Genomic DNA, 17,259 nt, shown 5'->3' with positions numbered 1-17,259 from the left:
TGTTTAGTAGTTTGGAAATGAAGCTACAAAATAACACCTGTCGCTTTGTATGACATTTTGTTCTCTCATTACGTTCCAGTGTGCTTTATATTTCAGCCGTCTATTGTACATTCTCCTGTCATCCTTTACGATCCTGCTTTTTAGATTTTATATGACTAAACTGCATTATTAAATTTATATTTAATATATTAACAGGCACTTACAACAACCAACCTTTTTCACTTAATATAATTTTTTTTTTGTATTTTTTTCCCATTATAGATATATTTAATTCAATTAATATCCATGTATGTCTTTGTATTTAGTTGAAGTAATAGTTCTGTTTGGTTTGATTATTATATTTTCTTATTTATTTTCATTTTGCCTTTGCATAACATCTTACAATCGAGTAGGAGAGTTGGTATATCATTGTAGCAATACAATGTCATGCAGCAATGACAATAAAAAAAATTCATATAATGCAATTTAAAGTAATACACTGTGTTATATATAATACAGTATGAAATCAATAAAATTAATGCAGCTTTAAAAAAAAAAGAAAAGAAAACATACTTTCAGCCAGTTTATTACTATACTTGCAAGTCATCCACCGATTGTAATTGTGTTAGAAATTTTAAAATATTTACAACTGACTTAACTCGTAATTTCATTACCTTGTAAACTGTTATCAATAACAACTTTTGTGTAGATATAACTATTTTCTTGTAAAAAATTTTGTAAATTCGTATTTTATGATTTGTTACTAACAGAAATTATTCTTTTAATGATTCAATGTTGTATTGGTCATGCCATCAATATTTACACTTGCTGTTTGGATTGGCGTTTATGGTGCTTATTATCCAAAGGAAAACTTTTCCTGTTGTTAGTTTCATTAATCCTGATAGTTTAGTTTCATTAAATCTGATAGTTAGTTTCATTAAACAAGATGCTTGTAATGAAGTAAATTTCCAGAGATCTAATTTTTCATTTTAAATGTAATTTTAAAATACAGGATTATCATAAAATAATAGTGGGTTTAAGGTGTGAATTAGTTCATAAAAATAAACAAAGGGCCAAAAAATGATCATGTTACATTCTATAAATGATTGTCCTAAAGTATTGATGTAGTTTAGAGGATGGATAACAAGCTTTTACTTTATTTAAAGTGGGGCTTTACATTTTCTGTACCATTCTTCAACACAGTCAGAAGAGAATGATATAAATAAATAAATGTTTTATTCTGTTGGTATGTATAAAATAATTACGTTAATAATGGATAGATTTGCTACGTATAATAAAATGAACTTCCTCAGTATTAGTTGGGATGGATTAAGGGAAACCATAGTAAAAACCTTATCAGAGCAGAATCATGAATATAGAATTATTTATAAAATAGGATGTAGATATGATTACAATCTTTATTATTTATTTAAATTATAAACAAATGAAATAGCATTAGGGAAAATAAATGATGTTAGATTTAAAAAATTACAAAATTCCTATCCATAATTTGTTAGTTATTTTGAGTTCTTATTTATGTATTTGATGAATTAGTTGCAGAAATTTTAGGGTTTGTTTTTTAAATCCTTAATTACTACTATTATTTAAAAAGCTGACAACACAGTTGTAGGACTTTCCTGTCGCATGGCTAAAGCTGTATACCGTCAAAGTCATATAACTGTGGATCGTTTCTGATTCACGGCTAACACACAACTTAATTTAAATTATTTACCATTTTATTTAAGTATAATAGTTTTTCATTTATTTAATTCAATTATTCCAACTAAAGCGTGTGCGTATACTGTATTTAATTCATGTGGGTGTGGCAGTACTAGCTGCAACGGTTGACACTAACTAAACTAGTGTAATTTCACAACTTACGTAGGACAAATTTTGCTTGTATAGTCAGCAGACTGGTGTAGCTACAAGGCTTAATGCACCAGGTACTGATTCGATTGGGTGATTGAGTGTGAGACTTGGCCAGATAGAGTTACTTTTTTACACTTTAAATATTATTCATTTATTTAATTCTGTCGCTCATCTGTGATGTCACAATATAGCAGATGACTGCAATAGCCTTTTTTGGGTTGGGGGTGTGATTTTGCAAACTTTTTTCCAAATATTGTTATTTTTTAATTAAAAAATGTGCATAAGAAAAATAAGACCTTAATTAGGCAAAATCTCAAGATACTGATGATGACTTTGCACTACAGCCGTATCTCCTTGACTTGAAAATTTTGTGGCATTAATGTCCCATATTTAGAAGTAATCTGACCAAGTTGGTCAAAATCGGTCCAGTAGTTCGTAACATATAAGGTGATAGAGGCCAACACTGAACCCACGTGTACATACGAACATTAACATTTGAAAAATTTCCATCTGGTTTTTTGGATTTCTTAGTATCAAAATGTCAAGATCTATGAAAACTGCATTTGCCCAAATTGGACTGATTACCATACTTTCCCTTCTAGAGCTACTGCTATGCTATAGCGCTATCTAGACGGGGTTTTTGTAAACTTTATGATACTAAATGTGAGGTGTAGTAATCGCCATTATTTTAAGTTGCTAGTGAAACCATTAATGTTAATTAACAGAACATTTTTTCATATTTTGAGTATTAAAATAGAAATAGAAAATACACATACGACAAATTTTGGATAAGTAACGAGATTTAGAATGAAGTTTCTTCTTGTAATTTGGACCTATGTTTGTATGATGATTTTCTTAATATTCCTAGCCATAAAATCACTTGCTGAACTAGTATCTTTTTCCGATTGAACACTTTGTATAATATAAATGCATACATTAAACTTTCGAGTTGTAATTTTATGTTGAGAGTAGTATATCCTTGATTGTAGTTCTTCTAATATTATATAGGTTTAGTAAAAATTAGTGATTATTTATGAATACAGATATTTGTGGAGTTGGTTTTAAATTAATGTTTTCCTTATAAATTTATTATTACTTATCCAAAAGTCTTAGATGTCAGTTGTGTTTTCAGGTAATAAAAGTTTTTTGTTTTCTAATAAAAAAAAAACAACCAATAAAAAACAAATTACTTCTAACTAATTTTTCTTTGAAAACTAAATTACTCTTGAGCGTAATCCTGCTGGAACTTTGGAAATTTATTAAGTAAAACATAGATTTAAATTTAGAAGTTGAAATGGAAGGTAAAATATTATGTAAATAGGAACTTATCTAGCTTTCATATGTACATCAGTCTGGTCCTTTGAATTTTTTTTTAGGAAATTTTATTTCTAAACTGGATTCAATCATATTTTGATGACATTGTATGAATGATAAATAAAATTCTTGTAGTAATATTTAATTATTGGAGATTTTAAACTTGATATGGGGGTGAATTGATTTTAATATTTAAAAACTATCCCCTCTTGAGGCTTCATTTTTGAGTTATTGAACTCTGATGATGTACAAGTAAGTTATGTAATCCATGAAAGAAAATTTAAAATAATAAAAAATTATGTTTTAGAAATGGTAGCAATGACAGACAGTATTATAGTATCATGTCTTGGTAGATGTTGACCTAATTTTGAGTCGTTCAATAGGTGGTCATATATTTATTAGTTTTCCAAAATGTTTGATTTATCAAAATTTTGAGTCATAGTTTTTTAAAACAATGAGGCTGAAATTTAAAACTTTGTGAGTTTTGTTTGATGATGTCATGTTTTTTTTTTATTTTCATAGCTGTACATTTTTTTCTTTATACCTAATGTTTAGTATATTATTTAAGGGAAAGTGTGGTAATCGGGGTCTAATTTTGCATGTTGGGGTTTTTGAAGATTTTGAGAAGTCTCATGTATCCCTCTGATCAAAAAACAATTTTACCATGGAAAAATTCTGGAAGGCTATATGTAAAAACAGGCCAACATACGTTTTTGCTTGATATTCCTGAACCAGCTGGATTGATTTGGAAGAATGATTTCTTTAGGTGGGGGCGTTGATACTGATTGATTTTCAATTTTAGGGAATAGGGAGATATTGACCTTAAGAGTCCTGTATCTCAAAATTTTATTTATTTATTTATTTAATTCTCTAATTCTGTGCTTCATGGAGACTGAAAGATTATAATATTGCATATATATATATATATTTAAATCTGTGCGTCCTATAATACTATATTACTTTAAAAGAATTGATTATTTGATAAATGATTCAGAGACGTCAACATGTTATGTGTTGACGTCTTGTTATGTTAATTTTAATGTGTAATATATTTGGGGATTTTTAATTTTAAAAATAGCACTTTCCAAAATTAATATAAATAAAAAATTCTTTAGTATTGATATGTTTAAAAGATGAAAATTTTAATAAGTAAGTTTTGAAAACATCTTGTTTGTAGTTTTTATATTTATCTGATAAATTATCAAACAGAATTTTATTTTTTATGGCTGAATGCTTTTGTAGTTCTTCTAAAAAACATTTTTACAATGCGTATTGTCGCCATTCTCTTAAATTAAATTGGTTGTCTGTTTAAAATCTGTTTTAAATTTGAAACTGTTTAAATCTATCAAATTTTTTTAGATTAGGAGAAATGTAATAAATTTATCGATCAGTATTTTTATTCAAAGAAAAGCTACGGTTGAGATTTTTAAATTTATTGTTAATCATTTTACATTCATCTGATAATCCGTAAATGTAAAATTTATCAAAAATTATTTTTTATTATGTGGTTTTCCATTCAAAAATGATTTTTTTTTTTTTTTTTTTTTTTTTTTTCTTTTTGATTGACAGGACCACATAAAGCAACATTTTGGATCATTTCTCTTTCTTATGGGTGCTAGCTTTCTAATAGTTCTTCATTCTATAGCTTTGTATTTGCCTTATCTCTTTTGACCAGATGTTATTGATTTTTACTTCCATAATTATGGAATGATTTAGTAAGATTCTTTACTGCATTAAAGTTGTACTATGAAATTGTATTAAGTTGATTATTACAGGCTGTAACTTTTTTGGTTATTTATAGCTTATACAAAATTTAGTAAGAATACTACATCATTATTCTTTCAATAATTAATGTTTTAATTCTGTTTATTTTTTTTTGTAACAAATTTTAATATACATTCACACACTAATGTCAGTTGTTTTGATTTTATGCTCCATTTGTTATGGTATTTTACAAATGGTTTGCTGACCTCATAAATAAAATACTCATTAATGAAAATGATACTATTTCTGGTTGCTCATAAAGCAAAATATTTAATGTTTTATTAGATGATAAATTCTCTTGGGATAATAAAACTGTACTGTTTTGCTTTGAAACAGCATAATAAAACGCCAATCTTGTCAATATTATTAAATATTTATTACAATAACGTATATTCTCACTTTAAGTATCTGCTCTCAAAAAATCAGAATGAATTTTCAAAGTATAAAGAACAGGGTTTAAGATAATTGTTTATATCCATATTTATAAATCATGTTAATCGATATCTACAAAATTAATAAAAATGTCAACTTATTCTTATATCTATGAATGTGCTATCTTTCGTTAAAAAGAATAGTCACTTGTTTTTAAAAAATAAGTATCCCACTCTAGCAGACATAACGAGAGAAATTTTATCATGTAACCCGACATAATACTTCAGCTTACATGAAAGATCCTTATTATGTTTCTTTTGCCATTTTTAATCAATTCTTGAACTGTTTAAAAAATAAATTAATTTTGTTTACATAAATTACATTACTCTGTCGACGATTTCTGTTGAAGATTTTGTTTGACTGTTTAGATCTTGTGAAATAACATTTTAGATTTCTTCTTTAATCTTTTTTGATATTCTTCATTTGTTCACTAAATCGTAATTTCATTTTTCTGATCAGGTTTTTTTGTCTTTTTCTTTTCCACTTCCTGAAAATCCTAAAGTTTCTTAATCTTCCTTCCTTCTAAAAGTTTTCCTTTCCATAATGTCTGTGATTTAATGCCTGTTTCTTCTATTAACTTCTTTTATCTGTTTAACTATTTTGGGATTAGAGTTTAGATGTTCAATCATTTTCTTACTTACTGATCATCATGCGTCCAGATTAAATGTCTATAATACTCTTTTTTACTTCCTTCTACGAAGTAAAGGAAGTATTGTGATCGTGAAAAATTTTGGTTTTCAGATTTCAATGGAATTATCAATTTTGACTAGTTTCGGTGTGATGTCTGCATGTGTGTGTGTACATATCTTGCATAACTCAAAAACGATTAACCGTAGGATGTTTTAATTTTGGATTTTGGACTGTTGTAACTTCTAGTTGTGTACCTCCCCGTTTGATTGCAATTGACAACCAAAAGTGTCCAAAAAAGCCTAAAATCCAAAAGAATTTGGATTTTGAGCTTTTTTTTTACTGCAGTAATATTGAGAACTTTTCAATCATATAAGTGGTACTTATTTTCATTAGTTTTAGGGTTACAGCCAAATAAAATTTTAATTAATGAAATATTTGGATCTTAGGGGAAGACACATTGGTTTGAATCAGACTTCATCTCCCTTTTTTTTAAATTTAAATTTACTGATTTATTAATAACTATTAACCTCCCATTGTAAAAAAAAAATAAGATGAATAATAATTCAATAATAATAATAATAATAAAAAAGAAAATGAAAAAATATCAAGTTATTGATGAAATAAAATTTTATTTACTTTTCATTTAAAAAAAAAAAAAAAAGTGTATATGTAATTTAATAGGCTTATAAAGAAGTCATGTGGAGTTCACATCAGATTTTCTATAATTGTATCTGATAGTTTTCCATTTTCCAAATTAATTTTTTTGTGTCTCTTTTTTCTATATCTTTTTTTATTTTTTAGGTTCCGAGATCTTTCTCATAATTTTCTATTCTTTCTTTTCCAACTCCTCCTCATTAAAGATAAACATTCTGCTGCATACGAGGTGTGGCTATTAAATAATGAGACATGCTGCTACAGAAGAACTGCGCATGCATCAAATTCGTATGACCAACAGCTGTGTAGTATGAAGCCTTCTCTTTCAACTGTTGCCACACGAGTTTCTGTAGACATATTAGTCTGGCCGTGGCCTTCATTTGGGTAACATTTGTTTTTTGTTTTATTGAAAAAATGAGAAGGGTTTTATTAAAGAATTGTTTTGAAATTTCACATGAAACTTGAAAAAACTGCTACTGAAACTTATCTTTTATTATATAAAGTATATGGCAATGAATATTTATCATTTGCGCTGGTTTTTGAGTGGTTTAAGCATTTCCAAGATGGTTGAGAAGACGTTGAAGCTGATGTTAGTCCTAGTTATCCTTCCACGTTAAAAGCAGATAAAAATATTGAAAAAATTGGTAATCTGATCCGATCTGGCAATCGGTTAACTATTCTTGTCTTTATATAAGGTCCTTGCTCAGCTCCGTGTAAAAGTAAGAAAAAAATGACCAGAATTGTGGAAGAACAAGTTATTGGTTCTTCATCAGGACAATGCACCAGCTGACACTACATTGTCTGTCAAGATGTTTCTAGCCAAGTATAACATCTTTGTGTTAGACTAGACTATCTGCCTTATTCACCTGACCTGACAGGATGTGACTTTATCTGTTCCCCAAGGTCAAATTTGCATTAAAAGGAACAAGATTGCAGACTGTTGAAGGTGTGAAAGAAAAAGTGACACACCTCATGAAAGAGTTCACAGAAGAAGACTTCTAGCACTATTTCAAACAATGGAAAATTCACATGGAGCATTGTAGGGTTAGAGGAGGGGGTGTATATTGAAGGGGATAATAATTAATTATGTATAAATTTAAAATAAAATATTTTACAACATTAGACTCGTTATTTAATATCCACATCTCATGTAGACAATCCAGTTTATTTATTGGACGTATCCTTTTTTCACTTGAAAAGCTTGTTCTGTTTTTCTATATATAATAAATTATTATTATTATACTTTCTCTATGTATTTTGCTCTTTTCTTAATTATCCTTTCTGTATTTTCATGCTTAAAATGTTTGGTTGTTAAGGGTTTTATATTGATCATAAATTTTATTTTCTGAAAGGATATTTGCAAGTCAGTTTCTCCTACCATTTTTTTTAGTAAATTTATGTGTTGTTCTGTTGCAGTTTAAATAATACTAATTAAAAAATAAAAGAAAAAACCAAAAGTTTCTGCATGTGCTTCAATGTTTATGTAAATATTTGTTGAAATAATTTTCATTACCACCTTCTGCATTGTTAATTTTTTTTATTTTATTAAGAATCTTAATATACTTATGTTAATATTGCTTGAAACTGGGTTTTTACTGTCATTACCTTGATCCATTGTAATCAATACTGTGGTGATACCATTTTTTATCAGTGGAATAGGATAGATAAGTGTAAACACATAATCACTTACTTGACAAACTGATCAGAATAAAAGATTGGTATATTTATTAGTCGTTCTGAATACCAAACGTGTCAATAAAAAATAATGCGCAGTACATTTGTATTAAAAGTTTAATTTTAGCGATAAGTTTGCAAAATAAGAGACCCGTTTGTTCATTTTTGGAAATAATTAATATCAAGTTTTGCATTTATTTGATAAATAATAATATTATTCATAGCTGGAGTTTTGTTTTGCTTTACTACTCTTGTTTCAAATCGATTCATCATCTACTGATACTTGTGGTGGTGTCGTTATTCTTGACCGACTCTGGTGTGATCTATCACTGCTGCTTTTTGGCTCCAGTTGATTAGGCTGTCAACACATTTTAACAGCTTTTACTTTAATAATTGATACAATTGTGTTTAGTTAATTATTTTTGTTATATTTATGTAATTAATGTTATATATGTATATGTATTTTTGTGTATTGTTAATTTGATGTTTTTTATTTTTACATTAATTATTATTTTTGTTTATTTTGCCAGGTTGCAATGCCGTTCTTATTGCAGGTAACATTTTCTTTATTATTTAGTTTCATTTTGTATGAAATAATGTAATGATAGTTGTTCATTTACTTAATTGCTATAACATTACTAAGTTACATCCATCGAAACAAAAATTTAATTGTATAAGGTATTAATTTAATTGTGTTAACAGTAGTCACTGATTCTATTGACACATAATTATTTTGTTTTAAATGACATCCAAAATAGTTTTTATTTATATTAATAAATATATATTAAAAAAAGGATAATGAGTACGATTAAATTAACATATCTTACTTGTAGTTTATATATATATATATATACACACATCCAGGCCACAGTCAATTTCTTCCAGTTTTGGCTGTTGAATGCCTATTTTATTTTGACTATACTCAGTTGTATTTACTTAAAAAATCTATTTATATTTGTTAAATAATGTATAAGTAAGATTAAAATGAAGTATCTCTTGGTTTTAAATGTTTTATCTTTCAATAAATTTTTCACTATGAATTATTAATACTGGAACACATTTTCATGAAAATTTACATGAAGATAAAATTTAAACTATAGTTTTAATTGTTCAAATTAATTATCCTATTGAATAAAAACATATTATATGTTTTTATTCAAGAGATGAATGAAAGTCTGTTGTTTATCTATGTTTTATGTAATAGTGTTTGATAAAGTAAATAACATGCAAAATAAATAAAAAATGAAGATAATCAAATAAAAAAAAAAAAAATAGAAATTAAGATATACAGAGTGATTAACAAAGAATGTAACAAATAAGTGAAAAATAGAGAAAAACATTAGTATAAACATGGGTTCTGAAAACTTTGTGAAAAATTTCACTTTGATTTTTGCTTCAAGATTAAATGAAACCAAACTGAAATTCTTGAAATTTACATTAATTTGATGTTTTTCATATGGTTTTACCAGAAAATCTAATAAAATAGGTCCTAAAACTGTACCTGTAGTAATTTTTCAGAAAATTAATATAAAAACAAAAAGACTTGTTTGACAAAACAATTTTTTTTTTGGTACGATAACTTAGTCTTTAAATTGCTTGTAAATAAAAATTTTACAATGAAACTTGTGGAGAATTTTATATTAAAAAAATCGATGTGAATAATGTCAACTGAGTGGTGTTAAGAGTTGAGAGAGATTTTACTTCTTGAAATTCTCTATAATACTTGTTGGCAATACTTAAATTTTAAGCTTATCGGATTTAGGGGCTAGAAATACAATTAGGTTATAATTGATTTAAAATTTTTGTTATATATTTCCAAAAACTGGTTTAAAAAACTTATGAAACATAGAAAAAATATTGGTGTACATAAGTTTGAGGTTCAATTGTATCCAAATAGTGTTTTTTTTTAAATTTGATTAAATCTTTAAATACCAACATTAAGCACTAAATTAGGCCAAAGTATTTCTGCACATGAGAACTTCCATTATTAAGTATCAGGCCACTACAGATAACTGGGTAAGGCAGTACTTGATTTCATATTTTATTATGTTTATTCTAATAACATTAAAACTAAGTGCAAAAATTTAAAATGCTTTCTTGTAAGGAAATCATACAATGGGATTTTAATTTTTAATAATTATAATTCCCATCAGACAAAAGGGGTAAAATAGGACCCAGATTTAAAAACATTTATTTTAAAACATTTAATTTCATGACTTGAAAAGTATGTATTTACACCAAGTTAATTGTATTGGTCAAAGGTATCAAATTGGATCCAAATGTTTTTGACTTAAAGTTTTCCGACTTTTTATTTCTAAAACATCAGTAAAACCCATATTTGTGTATTTGAAATAAAAATCTCTCAAAGGAGAACCCATGAAAATTATGAAACCCTTTGCCATTTTTTCTTTTTTTTTTATTATAATTCTCAGTAATATTAATATATCATAAAAAGATTTACTAGTTTAGAAGACTGTTACAGCTTGTAACAAGGTATAGCTTGCTTAAATTGATTTTTTCTTACATTATATGTATCAATAGAAATGAAAATGTTATTTTTGTCAAAAAGTTACTTATTTTTAAAGAAATTTATTTACAGTTTAAATTTGGTGATGATACTCTGCTGTATGAGGTCTGTTCAGAAAATAACTGAATACTCTGTTTAAAATAAGTGAAAAATAACTGTTTAAAATAACATTTTAAATTATGTGCCAACTGAGAGGCACATTTGATTCCATTTGAAAGGATTGAATATTGTTATAGATTCAAAACAATACAGTAATTTAGATGATAAAATATTTTTTTCTTTTTTTATAATTATTTTATTTTTGCCTAAATCTAAAAAAATTTTAAAACATTTTTTGAAGAAAATGGAAAAGGGGACGGGTGAAAAAAAAAAAATTTTTTAAAAAACAGGATATCAAGAATACCTCAATGTTTAACAAATTTTTATGGAAAATAGAAAAAGTAAAATTGTTTAAATATCTCAAAGAAACTGTAAAATGGATGGCCAAGAAAAAATATCCCTAAAAAATTGGACCAACATAATGAAATTGGCCTATCATCTAGCATAAAACATGCATAATAAAAATCTATATGTATAAATACAAAATTAAAGCATTTGAATACAATGATTTGTTCAGAAGCTTAATATGTTGCTGAATTTCTGACGATGATATGACATGGGCTTTTTAAAAGAGATTCAAGAAAAGGAAAAAAAAAATTTAAGGAAAAATATTTGGTCATATAAAAGATGAGTTTTAAAAAAAGTTACAGACGTAATGCTTAAGAGGAGATGATTTCTATTAAGGTCACATTTTTAAGGAGACATTCATTAATAATAGATTATCTTAGAAAGTCTTCATTTATGTAAAAAAAAAGGAGTAAAGGAATGCGTTGTTAAGTTAAGAAATATACAAACAAATCAGGAGTAAAAAAATTTCTTGACTTTATTCTTTTTTTATTTTTAATTAAATTGAAAAAAAATTCTAGAAATCTGGGAAATTAGGGATTTCTAACATTTTTTTAAAAAAGTAGTAATAGAACAGTTCAAGAAATAGGGAAGTAATAAAATTAAGAAGTACTGGCGAGAAAGGATTAAGGAGAATTTAAGTAGTGTAAATGTGGTTGAGATTTGGCTTAGACAAAAAAATTTAATTAAAAGCCTTTTTTTTAATTTAAATAATACATAAATAGTATTTAAATCTTACTAGAAATATTTATTTTTAAGGAAAGAAACACAAAAATAAAATAATCATTACATATATTTTACTGAGAGTGTGACTTGTGTTGTATATTTGATCCCAATCTCATATGTATAATGTTAGTGTTAATTGTTTCAATTTTTCTATCAAATAGTTCAGCTTTGAATAATTTAAATAATGTGGTTTAATGTAATGTAAAGTAAGTGTGATGAATTAGTGAGAAATCAGGGAAAGTGAACTACATTTAGTAGGTAGGCAACTGAAGATCTTAGGTCATTGGTTATATTGTATTTTTTTGTTGTTATCTGTCCAGTAAAAACACATGGTATGATATGTGCTCACATTTTTATTTTGAATGAAGCACTACCATCTAGCTGAAAAAAATTGAATTAACAATTATATAATAAAAAATTGTATTGTGTACTACAAACAGTACATTGTTTACATCAGCATTCATTATATTTATTATTTTTTTACATTTTGTTAAAAAACAATATAGTAGACAAGTTTTTGAAATTTTATAAAAATAAAAAAGTATAGAGCATCATGCTTCTTAGAAGTATGTATAATTTGTAAATGTATTAATCCTTTTACTTCATTATTTTTCTGTCACCATGGCAACAGAAATATTAAGTAAAATTTCTAATTTTTTTTAATGAATATCCGTAAAATACTTAATATTCTTGCAAACATGAAGATATGAATGTGTCGAGGGTTCAGAGTGCTGAGCCCTAACCGGGTAGTTAATAATTAATTTAAAAAAAATATATATATATATAAAAAAATCTGATAGAATATTCTTAATATTATTTTAAATCTTTTGTTTTAATTAGAATAAGAAATTTACTTAGTTTTATTTAAATATCTGCAGGTTAGTACTTATTGTGACTTTATTGGGTTTAAAGGTCTGGGTCCAACGGCAGTGAGAGTGGATCCAATTCTGGGTCCAGTGGATCACGCTCACGTTCCAGTTCTAGTTCTAGCCAGTCTGGCAGCAGTAGTTGTAGTTCAGCATCTTCGTCTCCAGCTTCTGACAAGTCTTGTTCTACCCATAGGTATTTATGTTTACTTTTCTGTATATGCTGAATTTTTATTAAAATATGATGGATTGTATTAATTGTACTTTAAAAACAATTTTGTTGCCTTTTCTCTGTTCACCATAGGGGGACTGACTGTATAACTATTAATATATCATGATTACTTTTTAGAATAAGCAGCTCTTGTGACTAGTATCACTTGCATTTCATATACTTTATAATTGTAACACCTATAAAAAAGAAGATCGATAGATAGTTTAAACCAATAAATTTTAGTAACTTACAAATTTAGTTAATTGAGCATAAAATATACCAATTGATTAAGTAAAATTTAAAGATTTCTGATTAAATACCCTACTTATAAATTTCACTTATTTAATTACTACAATAGAAGTTCATATTTGCAGTTCTTAGGTGTATTTATTAAAGGTAACATGAGAACTTTTTGAATACAATAATTTATGCTATGTTTAAAATATAGACTTTGCTGTTGTAATAATAGTAATGCTAATTTTATTATGTTATGAAAGAAAATGAAATACAATAGAATTATTAACAATAGAAAAATAAATTCTTTATGATTAAATAAGCATTAGAGGAAAAATTTAAAAAAATAAACTGAAAAAAAATCTGAAAAAATTTCTGTGCGAGTTTAAAAACTGGAGGAAGCAAATTGTTATTTATTGAATGTAAATGCTGATTGTTTTTAGTAAACAGTCAGCGTGGAGATAGGTTTAAAATATTGTCTTTACAAGTTGTTAAAATTTAGATAGCAATGTAGAGGTATCCATACTTGTGTACAAAGGATGTTTGATAAGTTTATTTAAAGTTCAGAGATGGTTGCTCAGTACATTTTTGAGATGGTTCTTAGTTTTCAACTTCGTTAAGAGCATATATCAAGTTTCAGTGAAAAACATTTATAATTGTGTTATTGGGAGTCATTTGAATTAATTATTATGATTTGGGAAAAATGGATGAAAGAGATTATTGTTTATTGATAAAATATTACCATTTAAATGTCAAAATCAGGCAGGAAACTAAACCAAGCTGAATAACTATTATGGTGAATCAGCCCAATCTTTTAGTTCATGTACAATTAGTTAGGTTATAATTTCAGGTTACATAAGCAAAAATTATATTTATCATTCTAGAAGATAAGAAAAATATAAAATCCTGTGTATTCCCCCTACTCACCAAACTTTAGCACCTTCAGACTATTGTCTGTTTCTAATTAGGATGTTGGATAAATCATAATATAAGGATTCCAACATAGTTGGAATAAGTAACCTATGTAACTTATAGGTAGGTTAACAGTTGGAACAAGAGACTTGAAAAGTGATTATGGTGAAAAATAAAAAAAAGATTTTTTTCTGAAAACTCTAGTGTCTTCTTTATGTTTACATGGATATAATATTTTTTTTAATGTCTATTTGGATTTGGTTGATAAGTACCATACTTAAATAATTATAAAATTTAGATATTCATATCATTTAATTAATGCTTGTAAATTATACTGTTCTCAGCCATCACGGGAGCTTGCGGAGTGGGGTGACACTACAGTCAGCTGTGTCGACTCCACATACTAACACGTCCAGTCCTGCTGTTCATAGTGAGGACCGCCGCCCATTAGCCATTTGTGTTCGGAATCTTCCTGCTCGCTCAAGTGGTTAGTTCTTATTTTTTTCTAATGTCAAATAATTTTTTATATATATTTAATTTAATTTTAAATATTTAATGTGTGTGTGTAATAAGAGAAAAATTACCGGTTTAGATGTACAAAGAAGATATAATATTGTGTTTTTTTATGTGTAAAAAATTTTTTTTTAAAGCTGCATTTAGCTGTTCTGGTTGTAAAAGAATAACCGCTCAACTATTTAATAAAGTTTTTTATACTAAAAAAACTTTTTTGTTAACTGAAAAATTGGATTTTACTATTTTCTAATAAAAACATTTTTCAAAGTGTACTTACTTTCATAATAAATTTTTTTGCTTTGTAGAAAAGAATTTTAAAAATAAAAAATTAAAAGAACTAGCATAATGAAAATTAAATCATCACATTCTTTTAACCCCTTACTGGTTTTTGATGAGATAACTTGTTATTATTAACTGCCTTATTAGAAATTGCCATTTATGAAATAACTCGTCATCTACTGTTTTGCTGAAAAGTGTCTCCGAGAAAATAATTCTTCATTATGAATTTACCTGTTTTTTGACAAGTTACTGCAATGTGTGTGAGTGTAGTTCAATTTTTACTCTTAATTTAATGGTGAAGCACTAGTAGCGTATTGGTTTTCTATTCTACATGTCTTGTTTCGTATTCTTCTGTTACCATGCATTTGTTTTCATTGTGTTGGTCCTTAAGTTTTGTATGTGTTTTATTTAGTTGTAACAATTTTATTATTTCATCGTGTTATTTAGTGTTTTCTTTTATAGTTCTCATAATTTTACTATTATTTATGTGTAATTTTTAGTAATATTTTTATTTCCAACTGTTTGTGTCTGTCAGTGTGACCACATGTAAATAAGAAATAGCAAGAGTTTTTACTATAATTTTTCTTTAGTAATTTTTTTATGAGTAAATGATCTTCATGTTATTATTTGAATTACTCACTATCTTTTTACAATATTATTGATATGACAGTTAGGTACTGTAAATGATGTTTATTAGTAGAAAATGGCATATTTATCACGTGTAAATGATAATGATATAATTGAGGTTTTAAATATTATGTTTTACATTTCATAATAAGAAAAGTACGTAAATAGGTCCTTAAATTAGTTTTTCACTGCATTGATCAAAAGCATGTAAAAAAAAATGGGCAAAATAGCAAAGGTTTAATGAAAACAAATGGGCATAATAATATGATTTTCCGCTAGAATAAAGAACCGTGTTAAGGATTAATGTAAATATATTATCAAATTTAAAAAAAATTATAAAATGTTTTCAAAGAATTTAAAAAAATGGCTGACAAAAATTTAATTATAAAAAAAGAATTATATTACTCAAGTAAAAAAATTGAATAATAATTTTAAGTTGTAACATTTTACCAGTGGCATTCACATTAGTCGCATCCTGGCTGAGGTGGACCGGAATATGTCAAAAGCCGAGGTTTCGAAGGTGACCTCTGGTAAAGTCCATAAGGGGTCGGAACGGAGGGGGTGGCTGAGAATGTCTTCCCTTACCAGGGTGGTCAGGATAGTAATAAGTAAATGTAATAGAGAACTTACTTTTATTACACTCATCTTTCCTCATGTAATAAAAAGCTTCTTTTTTTTGCTTGATATCACCATATAAACTTGAAGCCTCTGCGTGGGATATGGAAATAGAATTTTGTAGCATATGAAAAATGTCATGCCTGACCGGGATTCAAATACAGGGCCTCTGGATGAAAGTCTGAGATGCTACTACTCTACCACAGAGATTGGCTTATTTATTTAATAATATTTAGACTTATTTAAATAATAATCTTGATACATACAAATTCTATCCAGAAAGCGTACGGTAGATTATGCACTAGTGACAAAAAAACTTACGTGATTGTGATTTATGTGAAGGCAATTTGTTCCTGTTTTAGATAAATTTCATAAGATAGTTACCCATTGTACTTCCAGAAAATTTTGACATATCTTCATGTTTCACATTCCTCAGACCCCAAAACCATTGTCAGTTCAAAGTTTATATATATACATTTATATATTTTACTTTGTTGTGGACATGATAACTGCCGTAATTTTGCACCAATTGCTTTCAAATTGATACATAATATAATTAATCAAAATCTTGATCAAGTTGGTTAATGGACAAAATCTGACCATGGGATTGGAAATGGAGGGCTTTTTTGAAAAAATAAAATATCGAATTCGTTTAAAGTTCCTACTATTCTTTGGATAAGGGCCTAAAATTTATATATAAGTAAAGGTTTTTGATATCACCTGCCGTTGGCCCAGGGGATGGAAAAATTGGGTTTTGAAGACAAGGCACAGAATTGTATCTGTTTAAAGTGATCATGATATGACCAACCCTTATGGCAAGGGATGACCAAAATGTTTCTGGAATTGTAAAAAGATGGGGGTTGTCATATTCTAAACATGTGAAATTTTTTTCCCATGCAACCATTGTCATATTGAGTAAATTTGAAGTTTTTCTTAACTTTAAGGTGGAAGTCTTTTTTATCCCCTACTTAGCGATAATGAAATCTACC

At 27.0% G+C, this 17,259-nt stretch overlaps 1 protein-coding gene across 3 annotated transcripts in view; it reads left to right on the top strand.

The window, feature by feature from the left end:
• spen (spen family transcriptional repressor split ends) overlaps positions 1 to 17,259 on the top strand; it is a 444,910-nt gene that overhangs the window by 366,673 nt on the left and 60,978 nt on the right. For all 3 annotated transcript variants that reach the window (XM_075382418.1, XM_075382419.1, XM_075382417.1), the window contains 3 exons: positions 8,847 to 8,870; positions 12,926 to 13,075; positions 14,581 to 14,723. In XM_075382418.1, coding sequence (XP_075238533.1) covers positions 8,847 to 8,870; positions 12,926 to 13,075; positions 14,581 to 14,723 — 317 coding nt within the window. The remainder of the gene's footprint in view (positions 1 to 8,846; positions 8,871 to 12,925; positions 13,076 to 14,580; positions 14,724 to 17,259) is intronic.

The sequence above is a fragment of the Lycorma delicatula genome, chromosome 1, assembly GCF_047948215.1.
Source record: "Lycorma delicatula isolate Av1 chromosome 1, ASM4794821v1, whole genome shotgun sequence".
Lineage (NCBI taxonomy): Eukaryota > Metazoa > Arthropoda > Insecta > Hemiptera > Fulgoridae > Lycorma > Lycorma delicatula.
This window is presented reverse-complemented; position numbering and strand designations above follow the sequence as displayed.